General features: G+C 33.6%; 2 protein-coding genes across 2 annotated transcripts; one reads left to right on the top strand and one right to left on the bottom strand.

Moving 5' to 3' along the window:
* The first annotated feature begins 6,978 nt into the window (after positions 1–6,978).
* On the top strand, positions 6,979–9,130 carry LOC140810051 (phosphoglycerate mutase-like protein 4). The gene is made up of 6 exons (XM_073167863.1): positions 6,979–7,205; positions 7,297–7,347; positions 7,444–7,554; positions 8,189–8,320; positions 8,411–8,486; positions 8,719–9,130. The coding sequence occupies exons 1-6, from the start codon at positions 7,110–7,112 to the stop codon at positions 8,919–8,921; spliced, it is 669 nt and encodes a 222-aa protein (XP_073023964.1). The 5' UTR covers positions 6,979–7,109; the 3' UTR covers positions 8,922–9,130.
* A 1,304-nt stretch (positions 9,131–10,434) lies between these two features.
* LOC140814674 (myb family transcription factor EFM-like) lies at positions 10,435–13,140 on the bottom strand. The gene is made up of 5 exons (XM_073173730.1): positions 12,924–13,140; positions 12,485–12,720; positions 11,397–11,682; positions 11,007–11,083; positions 10,435–10,635 (listed from the first exon to the last, which is right to left on the bottom strand). The coding sequence occupies exons 1-5, from the start codon at positions 13,138–13,140 to the stop codon at positions 10,435–10,437; spliced, it is 1,017 nt and encodes a 338-aa protein (XP_073029831.1).
* Between the last annotated feature and the right edge of the window lie 2,210 nt (positions 13,141–15,350).

The following is a 15,350-nucleotide window of genomic DNA, read 5'->3' as shown; positions in this document are numbered from 1 at the left end:
TTAGTCGTGCATGAGTGAGAGTAGTACTAAATATGTGACCTCCCAAGAAGTTCTCTAGCGTCAAACTTCTGGCGTAGCTTCTCTTGATCTGATTTAATAGGTGAACTATAAAAGAGTGACGTCAAATTTTAACAGATAATATTGTAGCTACTGGGGACAGAGTCAAAGGTAGAGAAAATGTACTACTGATCTTTAAGAAATTTGAGACAATATATGAGATAATATCAGAAGATAGATACGTACCTTTTCTGAACACATGGATCTAACATTTTGATCCATTAACACTTACTTAATTGTATGTTGCGCCACTACGATTGTAAAAAAATAAAGTTTCTTATTGTATTACTGGTATATCTTTTGAATTAATAATATCTATTGATCCTGACACATAAAAGTTGCAATTTTTCTTTAAATTTAATATCCAAATGATATTAACACAATATTAAATTGAAACTATTGGGAAATCTTTGTGGTCTTCGCCTTGGATTACTGTGTATTTGGAGAGGCCAAAATCAGTTCGTCTGAGCCCGGTTTTTATCCTAATATATTATATTGTATTGTTCTTGTTGTGGTTGGATTTGCAGGTTGTCCAGCGAGGAGATAGAGGAAGATACGGCATCACAGGTGTGGGCTCCCAACAGTGGTATCAGAGCCATTGGTTGCTGTCCGCTACCTGCTGCCCGCCTTGCTGCCGCCGCTGTCCACCTTGCTGCCGCCGCTGTCCACGTCGGTTCGTTGGAATTTGAAACTCTTACTTAGGGTTTCGCTCTGGTATATTGGCTGGAACCTCTTTTACTGCATTTAGTAGCGTAACCGCTTGCCGCGGATTTATGTGCTGGGATTTGCTGCTGGTAGAACTCTAGGTTTTATGTGCTTGTTGTGTTTCTATTTTCGTGGCGAAAAGTTGCTTCCGCTGTGTTCGCTTTGATATTGGTGATTTAAATTTTCTCTGTGTGAAAATTTGTTGTTTTTTTTTTATCAACTGTTGTGTTTTTTGAAAATGTCTATGACTGGATATCATCTCGAACCTTTTAACGGAAAAACGGATTTTTCAATATGGCAGCAGAAAATGAAAGGTATTTTGGTACAACAAAGAGTTTTCAAAGCGATAGACTTGTCATATTCTGCTGCTGAAACTCCTGAAAAAATTGCTGAAATGGATGAGTTTGCTTATTCGTCTATAATTTTGAACTTGTCTGACTCTGTGCTAAGAAAAGTTGGTAAACTGAAATCGGCTAAGGAACTCTGGGAAAAATTAGAAGAACTTTATACTGAAACTTCGTTGCCTAGTAAATTGTTTTTGCTTGAGAAATTTTTCCGGTTCAAACTTGATTTAAACAAGGACATCGATGAGAACCTTGATGTGTTTACCAAATTAGTGCAAGACATTAAGCAAATAGGAGATAAGAATATTGATGATTACACCCCTATTGTTCTTTTAAATGCAATACCTGATTCTTACAGTGATGTTAAATCTGCTATTAAGTATGGTAGAGATCAGGTAAGTTTAGAGACTGTCGTGAACGGCTTGAAAAGCAAAGAGATAGATTTAAAAACAAATAAGGGTGGTAATAATTCTGGTGAGGTTATGCTTGTTAGAGGAAGGTCTCAACATAGATTTCAAAATCAAAAACCTTCAAACAACCATAACCAAGCGTTCGTTAAAAATAGAGGTAAGAGTAAGGCAAGATCCAAGTCGAGACCCAAGAATAGAAAATGCTATAATTGTGGTGAAACTGGTCATTACATTAAAAAGTGTTCTAGGCCTAAGCAAAACCAAAATCAAAATCAAAACTTTAAAAATCAGCATGATGACCATGCAAATATGGCTTCTGGTAGTGAAAACTTGGGTGATATTTTTATGGTGACTGAGGCATGTGATGTTTCTGTGGTGAATTCTGTGCATTCTAGTTCTTTGTGTGAAAATGAATGGTTGGTTGATTCTGCGTGTACTTTCCACATGTCCCCATTTAAAAATCTGTTTTCTAGTTATAAAGAAGTGAAGCATGGGTCTGTTTCTATGGCAAATGAAAAATTGTGTCAAGTTGCTGGTCTTGGTGATGTATCACTGAAATTTGATTCTGGTTATGTGTTAACTTTGAAGAATGTGAGGCATGTTCCTGATTTATGTCATAATTTGATTTCTTGTGCTGCATTAGAAGATGATGGTTTACAGGGTAGGTGGGGAAATGGGGTTATGAAAATTATGAAAGAGTCTTTAGTGATTTTCAAAGCTGCTAAAAAGAGAAACTTGTATGTTTGTCATGCTGAATGTGAATCTTATGTGCAAAATTCTGTGAATGTTGTCTTAAGTGACAAAACTGATTTGTGGCACAAAAGATTAGGTCACATGAGTACTAAAGGTCTTGAAATTTTGCACAAAGATGGTTATTTTGGTAGTGATAAATTATCTTGTATGCCATTTTGTGATTCTTGTGTTCTTGGCAAATAGTCACGAGTTAAATTTCCAAATTCCCCTATTCCCAAACACTCTGTCACTTCTGAAATACTTGAGTATTTGCATGCTGATGTGTGGGGTCCTGCTAGTGTGCCAACACATGGTGGAAATCAATATTTTCTATCTGTTATCGATGATTTTTCAAGAAAAGTTTGGGTGTTTTTAATGAAAAACAAATCTGATGTGTTTGAGAAGTTTAAAAACTGGAAAAACTTGATTGAAAATCAAACAGGTAAGAAAATTAAAATTCTAAGAACTGATAATGGTCTTGAATTTTGTAATCGATTGTTTGACAATTTGTGTGCTGAATCTGGTATTCAAAGATATAGGACAGTCCCTTATACGCCTCAGCAAAATGGTGTAGCTGAGCGTATGAATAGAACTTTACTTGAAAGGGTGAGGTGCATGCTTGCTAGTTCTGGCCTTTCAAAAAATTTTTGGGGTGAAGCTGTTTGTACTGCTGCTTATTTGATAAATAGGTCTCCTTCTGTGCCTTTGAATGGTAAGTGTCCAGAATCTGTGTGGTCTGGTACACAAATTAATTTTTCAAATTTGAAAGTTTTTGGTTGTTCTGCTTTTGTGTATCAGAAAAATGACAAACTTGAACCTAGATCTGTGAAATGTGTTTTTCTTGGCTATTCTGATGGGGTTAAGGGTTATAGATTATGGGTAAGGGATCAACCTGGTTTTAAAGTGTTAATCAGTAGGGATGTTGTTTTCAATGAGTTTGAATTCCCCTGTTTATCTGCTACTTTACCTATTCCTGAACCTGCCACTGCTCCAAACAAGGTGGAGCATTTACTTGGTCCAAGTCATGATTTTGAAAATGTGCAGAATGTTCCTGATGTGAATATTTTACCTGAAAATCTGTCTGAATCTGTTTTTGATAATCAAGTTGATGCTGATGTGCATGAAGAAATTGCTGAAAATATTCCTGAAACTGATCTTAGTGATTTGAATGATTATCAATTGGCTAGGGATAGATCTAAAAGAAATATTAGGCAGCCACAACGATTTGATGATTTTCATATGACTTCTCATGCATTTAGTGTGTTTGAATCGATTGATAATGTTGAACCTAAGTCATATGAAGAAGCTTTAAAATCTGAAAATTCTGCAATGGTTAAATGCGATGAATGAAGAAATTAATTCGCTGCATGTTAACAACACTTGGATTCTTGTACCTAAACCTGAAAATTGTTCTGTTGTGGACTGTAAGTGGTTATTTAAGGTCAAGAATGAATGTGAATCTGTCAGATTTAAAGCTAGGTTAGTGGCTAAGGGATTTACTCAAAAGGAAGGGATAGATTATACTGAAATATTTGCTCCTGTTGTAAAGTTTACTACTGTGAGAATTATGCTTGCCCTTGTTGCTCAGTTTGATTGGGAGTTGAAACAATTAGATGTTAAAACTGTTTTTTTACATGGTGAACTTGATGAAAAAATTTGTATGAGGCAACCTGATGGTTTTGTTGATTCTAAGTATCCTGATCATGTTTGTTTGCTAAAGAAATATTTGTATGGATTAAAGCAATCTCCTAGACAATGGAACAAAAAGTTTGATGAATGCATGCTCTCTATGAATTTTACTAGAAGTAATTATGATCATTGCTTGTATTTCAAACAAAATGCTAAAGTTCATGTTTTCTTGCTTATCTATGTGGATGATATGCTATTGATTAGTTCTTGTGTGAAAACTATTGATCATGTCAAAAATTGCTTAAGTGCTAAATTTGATATGAAATTCTTAGGAGATGCTAAACGTATTCTTGGCATGAACATTTATAGAGATAGAAAACGGTCTGTCATTTTGTTGAATCAGGATACTTATGTTAAGAAAGTTTTGAGTAAATTTTCCATGTTAAATGCAAAACCAGTCAATGTGCCTTTAGCTGGTCATTTTGTTCTAAGTAAAGAGCAATCCCCTAAAACTGATCTTGATGTTAAAAACATGAAGAATGTGCCATATTCAAATGCCATAGGTTCTGTCATGTATTTAATGGTTAGCACGAGGCCTGATATTGCATATTCTGTGAGTTGTTTGAGTCGGTATATGTCTAATCCCGGTATTTACCATTGGCAAGCTGTCAAATGGCTTTTGAGATATCTGAATGGTTCTGTGAAGTATGGTTTAAAATTTTCAAAATCTGATGTTGGTGTTAAATTGATTAGATATGTGGATTCTAACTATGCAAATGATAGGGACAATAGAAAATCAAAAACTTCTTATGTGTTTACATTGTGTGGTGCTTGTATTAGCTGGAAATCTCAATTACAACACATAGTTGCTCTTTCAACCACTGAATCTGAGTATGTTGCTGTCACTGAAGCTTTAAAAGAAGCTATTTGGTTGAAAGGTCTTATTTCTGAAATTGGTTTTCTTGAAGGTGAAGTTGTAGTATTTTCTGATAGTCAGTCTGGTATACAACTGTGTAAGAATCCTGTTTTTCATGATAGAACTAAACATATTGATGTTAGATTCCACTACATTCGTGATGTGGTTGCTAAATGCATAGTTTATCTTGAAAAAATCCCTTCTCAATTTAATCCTGCTGATATGGGAACTAAGTGTTTGTCTGTTGAAAAATTTATATCTTGTCTAAAAATTTTAAACTTTGATACTTCTGATTGATGTGTTCTGTTTCTGTTCTGTAGTGTAGCTTACTTAGTGTTTGCTACATATTGATACTTGTACTAACTTTGTGTTTTCAGCAAGTGGGGCAATGATGATGACTGTAGGTGACTCTCCTGTCCAGTGAACCGGTGTTGGGCCAAAAGGTGGAGAAATGTTGGGTTTTGGCCCAATTTCTTCTCAAGCCCATTACCTTACCCTACTGTTCCTTCCCTTATTTGAATGTGGGCTGTAGGGCTTTAAATAAGTGAGACGCTCCTTCATTTCTTATGTGAGCAGCCGCACGTTTTCTTCCCCCGACAGAGAGTGAGCAGCCGACTTCTTGAGAGAAAAAAAGAACGTGAGACCTTGCTTCGTGTGCGTCTTCCTCGGTGACTGAGTGTCCTCGGTGTTCTCTCTGTTTTGTGTTCCTTTCTCTCTCGTTTGTTCTCTTGACAGCAAGGGAACGAATTCTCTCTGTGTGTGTGCAACCCGCTGGCCGTGAGAGCATTAACCGAAGGGAGTATTGGGAAACCTTTGTAGTCTTCGCCTTGGATTACTGTGTATTTGGAGAGGCCAAAATCAGTTCGTCTGAGCCCGGTTTTTATCCTAATATATTATATTGTATTGTTCTTGTTGTGGTTGGATTTGCAGGTTGTCCAGCGAGGAGATAGAAGAAGATACGGCATCACAGATGTGGACTCCCAACAGAAACATTATTTTATTTATCATTTCATGATCTGTGCAAGCCCCAAATCAAGTACTCGAGAGTCGAGACATCAAATTAAAACGTATAAAATTTCAAAGCGGTTCACATGCAATAAGCTTTCGACACCTGCGCTTGAATGTTTAATAAATCGTGTCCTTATAATAATAATAGCTGAAGAAATTGATACATAATTTCCTATTTCAGAACGTGTCAATATAATTCTTTGCTACTGTGGTCCACAAAATTGAACTAAAATTTGTGATATATCTTGTCAGACTTAACAATTCTATCGCTACAAAAAAAAAAATTGTATTAGACTTGAAATAAATAAATTACCTATTATTAATTTTAGCGATTTTTTGTAAAGATTAAGTGTAAAGTAACATTCTTAGTTCAAAAGGATAGCCGAGAAAATTTATGAGCGAAATCGATTGATTAAATAATCGAGCTAAAGAAAAAAACAACTTGATCTCTTTCCAACTGATTACAATATCTTCGGTATCACATATTAAATAGGCAAAATAACTTCTTTTTTTTTGTGTGCATTGACCTTCTTATTTTAAGTTTTGGTCTACCATATTTTAAAATTTTGGATTTTTGAACTAACTTTGATATTTTTTGCTTCCAGTTCTATTTTACGAGACAATACCTACAATCGTTATTTATCCAACCGATGTATAACAATTATAAATTGGACCAAAATAGACGAAAATTAAAAAAAAAATTAGTTTATGAAAACCAAATTTTATAAATTTAATTGACAAAAAATCAAAATTTGACAAATTAGAAGGCCAAAAACATTATTTTCCCGATAAATAGGTTCACATGCATTAACTTAACATAGGACTCGTACATATTCAAAACATCTAAAATGGAATACTATACATGGATCATTACATTGTTCGTTCCGTAACACAAAAAGAACCTCATCAAAAAGACACAAACATAAAAGTAGATCTCTCTCTCACACACACACACACAAACAAAAGAGCTGTCTAATTAATATATTTAACCAATTTATTGTTGAGCGCTATTTAAAAATAGTAAAAAGGACTAAACAAGAAGCATGTGTTAGGCAAGGCACGTGAATTTCTATAATAATTGGTGTTGATGGGGCCTAATATCACATAATTTTGATGTAATAATTGAGATAGAGGTGGGTGGTTGGTCGAGTACCCCACCACCATGCATGTTCCTGCGTCTCTGTGGCTTCCAGAATAGCATAAAATCTCCTCTCCGTCGCTCTCCTTTTCCGCCATAAACTAACTAAACCATCTTCGATATATCTAATATATACATATTGAAGCTGCAGCAAGCTACTATATAATATAATGGCTTATAATTCCATCAATGATTGTTCTAAATATGCTGAGATTGTCGTGATTCGTCATGGCGAAACCGAATGGAATGTTGATGGCAGACTCCAGGTTTTCATTATCATCATTTGATAATCTTGTTGATATATTTATATATATGCCTTTGTGTGTGTGTATGTTCTCATGCATGCAACATATATAGGGGCAATTGGATGTCGAATTGAATGAGACCGGGAGACAGCAAGCCTTTCTGGTAATTATAAGAATATTACTAACCTTTTTTATTGTTTTCAGATATTTCTTGTGGTAATTATTATATATATGTATGTATATATGTGTATCGTTAAAGGTGGCTGAGCGGCTTTCAAAGGAGCCGAACATCTCTGCTGTGTATTCTTCTGACTTGAAACGAGCTTCCTACACTGCCCAGTTGATAGCCAAACACTGTGGGGTGCATCAGGTATACACACACACACACACACACACACACATACTCCAGTATATAAGGGCACCCACATTGGTATGTTAATGGGTGTTATTAACACCCATTAACATTAAAGCACCAATGTGGGTGGAGGTGTTATTAATTTTTTGTGCCAAGTCAGCAGAAAAATTCATCAGAATGAACGCCGTTAATCCGAAATTTGCGACGGTTTTTGAAAAACCGTCGCAAATTCAAAAGCGTCACTACTTTCTTATTTTTTTTAAAAAAAATCGCAACTTGCGACGGTTTTGTAAAAACCGTCGTTATTTGCGACGGTTTTATTAAAAACCGTCGCTAATAGCGACAGTGTTTGAAAAACCGTCGCTAACATTATTCGCCAACGGTTCTTTCATAAATTAAATGTAGTGAAATTAAATGAATGTGAGTGTGTGTTAATAATGGGGAAGTGTTAATGTAATGAATATGTGGCTCGTGGACCCCATCATTTTTGATGAGATGGAGAGTTATTAACATGAATTAATTCCGACGGATGCGGATGCCCTAACACACACGCACAAACACATGATGTAAATATATGTATTATATATACATCGAATGATTATGAGTTAGTTAATGGAAGTACTGTTGTTTTGGCTTTATATAAAAAAAGGTTAATGAAGATCCAAAGTTGCGGGAAAGACACGTTGGGGTCCTCCAAGGCTTCATTGTTCGTGAAACAGCCATATCTCATCCTGAGGCCCACAATGCTTTTGTCTCTAGCCGCAGGGATCAAGAGATTCCAGTATATACACACACATACATACACACCCTCTATCTCTTGATATATATAATTATAAATATATATTAATTAAAATATAAAATTTTGTTTCAGGGTGGTGGAGAGAGTTTGAATCAACTCTATGAACGAAGCACATCCGCATTGCAAAGAATTGCAAATAAACACCAAGGTATAATCTGATTTTAAAAAATGACTAAAATTATAAAAGAAGCAAAGATATCGCACTGATACTAAGACGTGACTAATCAAAGGATAAAACGAAAACAGGTCAATTTACGGGACATAATTTACAATTTTCTCTGTTCTATATCCACTTTCACTTTGGCTCGAGATCTTAAAATTATCGACATGCATGGTATGAAAAATGATAATTAATTGAAAACGATTGCATTTGTATATAGGTGAAAAGATAGTTGTGGTGTCCCATGATGTTACCATAAGAGCACTTCATAGGAGGGTTTTTCCACACGGGAAACCCATCGGGAAGGTTATTAACACGTCTCTTAATGTGTTTCTCGTATCCGATAAGGGTGAATGGATCGTTAAAACTTGGGGAGACGTGAACCACCTCTTGAACAATGCCGCCGGATTCATGCTCGAATAGGGTTTCGATATCCATCGAAACACGAGTTTTATTGAATTTTATCCAATTGCATTGAAGTGGATTGCGCTTGGAAAAGAATAAGGAAATTTTATGTGATTGTTGGATTATTAATTATTTATATGAAGCTATTTGTTAAGTTGCTTTTTATTTTATTATTGTGTAATATGTCAAGTGATTTATTCAATAATAGTGATTTATTTCACATGTTACGTTATATGTCGGTGATACCATTAAACTAAGGATAATTAGTTATTTATTCTTTTGTTCAATTATTGTTATAATATTCTAACTCTTAATTAAATGTCAACAAAAAGATTCTCGTGTAGTTTATTTGTGAACCGAAGCAACAGATTTTATTTTAAAAATTTTAAAATATTATATACAATAAACAAATTAAATAATATATTTTTCATGATGTGACTATATCTCTTATATAAATTAATAATTCCTATATGATATCATAGCTTCAATAAAAATATATATCCTTCAAAAGAAAAAAAATGAAGTGTCACGCATAAATTAAATTCTTGAAAATATTTTTCATTACCTATATATTATCAAGTAATTTTTTTCTTTAGAAAAAGAAATCAATATACCCGGCTCTCGCATTTTTAGTTTCGAATGAAATAATTTATTTATGCCTCTTCAATTGGACCCGATTTATTTGACTATGGCTCGCGGAATTTATTTAATCTTAAAATAGGTGCAGATAATAAATTTGATGTATATTTCCAATTTTAAAAATCACAAATATCACATTTTTCTTATAATCATATTCGAATATTCTCCTCAACCTTGAGTCTCCTCTTCAATTACATTATTGTGAGATTCTTAGAGTAACTACCTTAGAAGATATCAAAATATTTAATTCCATAATTATCTTCTTACTATACTAAAAACCTACCCAAGTCACTCCATATATATTTTACATGGAAAAAAATCTAAACAAGACTTCCATTTTAAATCGATGAACTCTTCTAAATTAAAAATAATTTCATGCTAATTTTTTAGTATTATATTGATCAAATTAAAAATAATAATAACACATGCAACGTGTGTGCATCTTTTATTAATATATGACTTATCATAAGTGGTTTCTTCTAATTCTTGCACTAAATCCGACCAAGTGAATGAATTGAAACTATATCGAGTCTTTGGTTTGTAGCTGTACGACTCGTCGATCTAGCTGGATGACCCGATTTTGTGTCGTTAGGGCTCTCTTTCGAGTGTTATAATATAATGTATCATAAAACAATCCTGATCGAGCACTGTAATTTATTCAATTCTTGAAACAAACTCATCAGAAATAATAAAAAAAAAAGTTTTAAAGAAAAAATAAAATCTCTTTTGGGGGTGGCCACCGACGGACGTCTTATTTTGAAGCGTCATTTTGTTTTCAATACTCAAAGTTGCTGCAAAATTCCAAGGTGCGATCACCTATAGACGTTCCATATATGATTCTTTCTAAATCAAACCTTCCGGCTAGGATCTCGAATTTCTATTCCTCCACTCTTTAAGCGCTTGAACCCGAATTGTTTGAACCCCTTGGGATCGAGCCTACTGCTGCATGCAACTTAGGGTTTTGTGAGGTGTTGGAATATGCAACCGCCGGCTTGAGTAGTACTGCACCACCATGTTGGTTGTCTCGTGCCAACCACGAGGAACTCATTTGTCGTGCCGAAGGTGGATGCTTTCGAAGGTGAAGTCTGTATTTCTGAAAAATAAAGAAATGTAATACATTGTCACAGAGATGACCAGCAAATTAATCGATCTCATAGAATCAGATATATACACATGCAGTGACCAATATTAGTTAATATAACCGAGGCTATGTATACATCTTGTCCCACATGATAAAAATTAAAAAATTTAAAATGAATTTATAATTGGCTTACTATACAATGGACTTTTATAACAATTTGAGTTAATCATTTTCGTAAAACGAGTACGAATACGAAGTAGTTGTATATTGACCCATTGTGCAGTCACGCAGAGGCGAGCCCGGGCTCGAGGCATGATAGTGGGGGGTGTTTACAAAGTCGCATATAGAAGACCCTCCTCCCAACAATATTTTTTTAGGGTTACCTGCAAATGGCTTTTGACTTCATCATTGGTCAGACCTTCAAAATTCATCACTTCCCTAATCTGCTTCGGTGTTGCAGCTGTAAAAAATGAACAAATAAATTATTTCAAGTCTATATACTTAATTTTTTTCTAATTTTTTTAAAAAAGGAAAACGAAGTGGGGAAGTGAAACTCTGAAATTATTAATAGAGTAACCACAATAATTAAATATATTCTAAGAAAATCCACAAGGTAAAAACCCTTCGAAGGATGAAACTAACTTCAATATCACCAACAAATATTTTCTTGAAACGATTATGAAAAGGTCCAAATTAAATTTCATACTGCAAACCAAATGACATGATAAAAAAATAAATAAATTAGTATATATAAAGGAATCTGATCTCCTTACATTCTACTCCTCCAAGCTGTTGCAGTGCATCAACAAACTGCTTGTGCAACTCCGGAGACCAGCAACGTCTCTGCTTCTTCGGCAACGGCTGTGGATTTTGTTCACGTGGTTGTGGATTATCTCCTGTTACACTCAAATAAATCAGTTCCACCTCAGACTCAGCAGCTGAGGAAGAAACTGGATTAACCCCTTTGTTTTTCATGGTGGCTTTCTCGAGTGGCATAGATGCCCCTCCCTTGTGCTTAAATTTCCCTCCACTGCCACTGGCTTGATCTCCTTGACCACTCTGCAAAAAAAAAAAAAAAAACTGCTCATTGGTACAAGGGGATCAAATGCAGATATAACTGGATAGAAACCCTTGAAACAATTATTCGAAATCATAAAAAGATGATCCAATAATGATTTAAAGTAAAACTCATTAAATATAAAATTTTAAATGGATCTGTAATGTAAACGGATGTCAAAATAGGATCATAGAGGAGATTTCAAAGGTAAAATAAAAATTTTGTGTTAAGAAAATAGTTGTCATTAACATGAACGACTGGAATATATCACTTGGGATATTGTAAATATAAAATATTTGAATTATGTATGTATCATCGTTTATAGTTTATGTATCATAATGTGGCAATGACTCAATCCTACAATTAGTATCAAATCAAGATCGCGTGTTCATTTATAATAACGAGCCACAAAATTGTTGCGATTATTAGGAAGATGATTGTTGAGGAGTAATGATACCCAATTCAAAGAGATTGAAACATAAAAAAAATAAAATAAAATAAAAAGCACACACACATATAGGATGAATTTCGCCTAAATGCTTATGTGATACCGAAAATTGTTGACGTGTATGCTGCCATATCAGCACTTTGGTGGAATATGATGAAAAAAGGAAATAACGAAAGAAAACAAACTTATAGATTAAGACTCAATTTTGACTAACTAAATTACTAAAACCAAAACTCGTCAATTTAGATGGCCATTGGAAATTTTCTCTATCTAAAAATATAAATCTTATTTTATAAATTTATGAATTTAATGGACTTAATTATTTATGTCTAGTGGGAGTATTAAAACAAACTTACTGACATATGGTGCAAAATTTTGTCTTGGTTTTTGATGTGTAAGTTATTGTCATACTGAACCGGAGTGGTCCAGAGCTTAGCAGAACTCATCCATTCCCTCTTCTCGCTAATATCCTTCGACTCTTCAAACCCTGTAGACCCTTCCAAGCCACTTTTTAGTGGCTTGAACTCCTCTACGACAGGGCATTTTTTACTTTTTTTCCACCTTAGGATCTCCTGTTTTATTATCTCAGTTGCTGCAAATCACCAACCATTAAACAAAAGTTTAAAAAATACCAACAAAAAAGAAAGAAAAATTAATAATAAATCAATTATTATTTACTTTTTTTAAAACCCAATTCCTAGGAAAAGGAGCCTGGATACTAGGCACTCGCCGCTTGAATAAAAACAAAATAAAGTATTCGAAGTCATCATCTCGACTAGTTTTTCGTAAACTGACCATCTTCTAAAAAGTGCATACAATGAGGAAGTTGACGCTTGTAGGCGTCATTAATACGCCTTGTTTCTTCCTCCAATGCCTGGACATGAAATTCCAGGATCTTTACTTTCCTTGAAACATCATCGATTGTTGAAACGTCTACGAGGATTTGTGCTATGGTTTTTGGAACATAAATCCATCCCAACTCTTCATGAAATTCTTTGTAAATCTCAGCCATTTTTATCTTTTTTTTTTAAAAAAAAAAGAATTTATATTTTATACAAATCTTTATGTTTTTGTATATTCTCTCTTTCGAATGGATTTTCTGGTGATTTATATGCGTGGAGAGTGTGGGGTTTCTCCCATTTATATAGATGTGTGGAGCAAGTAGGGTGAAAAGTGTGAAATGTAAATTAGGGGCAAGAAAGGAAAAAGAATTTGGGATTCTTAGAATCAAAAGATTCCTTAGGTTTTGTGTATCACATTCTGGTGGCAGCGAATAAGCTGTCTCCGTGGTAGGATTTTCTTAATTAGATTTTTTATTATTTAACAATATTTTCTTTTAATTATTTATAATACACAAACCAGTTGTTAAAAAAAATTATTTGGAAACACTTTTAAAAAATAATACGAATTGATATTTCCAAATAATGATAGCAAAAACTTGTGTGAGACGGTGTCACATGTAATATTTTATGAGACATATATCTTATTTGGGTTATCAATGAAAAAATATTACTTTTTATACTAAGAGTATTACTTTTTATTTAGAATATCGGTAGAGTTGACCCGTATAACAGATAAAAATTAATGAGACTTCTTACAAAAGATCTGCTCAATAGTATTTCACTTTAAATTTGACTCATACACACACGTATATATATAGTATGTATGACTTTCTTTTATGTACATAACACGCGAGATAAAATACTATAATGAAAAATTTTGAAATTGTTTTCAAAAATCTGATTGGATAAGCGTTGCATTTTATTCGGTGTTTGTCAATTTTGCCCCTGGTTCATGGGATTAGTATAACCTTTGTTTAGATTAAAAGGATTAGAGTCCTTGTAAATTTTGAGGTTCACCCCTAACCAATTACTAATTTATAATATATATGTAATCAATTTCACAAGTTAATCAATCAGTCCATTGAAAGAGGAAAACTTTAATATAGATTATATATGCTCATTTTATCCTCACTTTATTGAATGGGATTATAGCATTTATTCTTGGATTTCAACATTTTCATCCTCATTCATGATTGATGATTAATTAGATATTGAGGAAAATTTTAGAGATAGAATAAGATTTATTCATTCTTAAAAAGTCTCGTTCCTCCAAATCAATTTGCTGGGTGATTTTTGAATATATTCCTAATTTCCTTTAAAACTTTACATATATCTCTCGTCGGATTTGATAATAATCTCCAAAACATTGCATATGGCTTATACTGTAACACCATTTTACCGCATTGAAAAAATAAATGTGTTGTATTATTGAGTTTCCAATTTAAGACTTCGTCCTTATTGTCTTATTGTATTGTAGTTTTGGATGAAGACTTTTTGATATGCCAAACAAATTCCCACAGCAAACCCATTCGAATTTACGTACAGTTGTAGATCTCGATGCTCAAAGATTAATTCGATCAGATGGTTGTAGCGACGGTTTGGCCATCCGTAGCGTCGCCTTAAGACAAAAGAAACATAAACAATCTTTCCCAGCTTTCAAGAAGCAGAAACCAAGTCTTACCAATCATATTGATATACCTCTTCTGTTATGCTAAATGGATAACTAATTCTTGTCTGTTAAAAATGGCCACAAACATCAACTGAGCATACATATGCTGGCGAACTATAAGGTTGCATTGGGAGGATTTGGATTCGAAGAAATACTTAAAAAGACTTCATATTGAAAATGATTTGAAATCCACTAAAATAACTTCAAAATAGCTAGCTTTGAGGATTTAAAATTTACTGTGAAATAGATCTATCGTAACAAATCGAGATTTGAAATGAAATTCTCAACTTCAATTACATAAATTAATCCAAATGCAACCTGAATTAATTTCATGTAACCATACGATTGATTGCAGCAGCAGTACCAAATATAAAGGAAGAAATTAAGGACCGACTAATTTTCTCTATTGTACTCGAAACAAAAAGTTAATGGACAAATACTTGTGTGAGACGGTCTTACGGGTCGTATTTTGTGAGACATATCTCTTATTTGAGTCATACATGAAAAAGATTAATTTTTATGCTAAAAGTATTACTTTTTATTGTGAATATCGATAGGGTTGATATATCTCACACATAAAGATTCGTGAGACCGTCTTACAATAAACCACTCAAAGTTAATGTCTCACGGGACGTATTTTGTAAGATATATCTCATATTATCGAATATGAAAAATATTGAATTTATGTTAAAAATATTATATTTTTTTTGT

This window comes from Primulina eburnea, chromosome 1 (genome assembly GCF_022965805.1).
Source record: "Primulina eburnea isolate SZY01 chromosome 1, ASM2296580v1, whole genome shotgun sequence".
In the NCBI taxonomy this organism is placed as follows: Eukaryota; Viridiplantae; Streptophyta; class Magnoliopsida; order Lamiales; family Gesneriaceae; genus Primulina; species Primulina eburnea.
Note: the sequence above shows the minus strand (reverse complement) of the source record. Positions and strands in the feature narration are given on the sequence as shown.

Excerpts from the sequence above, each read along its gene's own strand:
- LOC140814674 (XM_073173730.1), bottom strand. The coding sequence starts at position 13,140 with ATGGCTGAGATTTACAAAGAATTTCATGAAGAGTTGGGATGGATTTAT. Across the intron at positions 11,683-12,484 it reads AAATTTTGCACCATATGTCA|AGTGGTCAAGGAGATCAAGC; the intron begins GTAAGTTTGTTT and ends TTTTTTTTGCAG. Across the intron at positions 11,084-11,396 it reads ACAGCTTGGAGGAGTAGAAT|CTGCAACACCGAAGCAGATT; the intron begins GTAAGGAGATCA and ends CATTTTTTACAG.
- LOC140810051 (XM_073167863.1), top strand. The coding sequence starts at position 7,110 with ATGGCTTATAATTCCATCAATGATTGTTCTAAATATGCTGAGATTGTC. Across the intron at positions 7,555-8,188 it reads AACACTGTGGGGTGCATCAG|GTTAATGAAGATCCAAAGTT; the intron begins GTATACACACAC and ends ATATAAAAAAAG. Across the intron at positions 8,487-8,718 it reads AATTGCAAATAAACACCAAG|GTGAAAAGATAGTTGTGGTG; the intron begins GTATAATCTGAT and ends ATTTGTATATAG.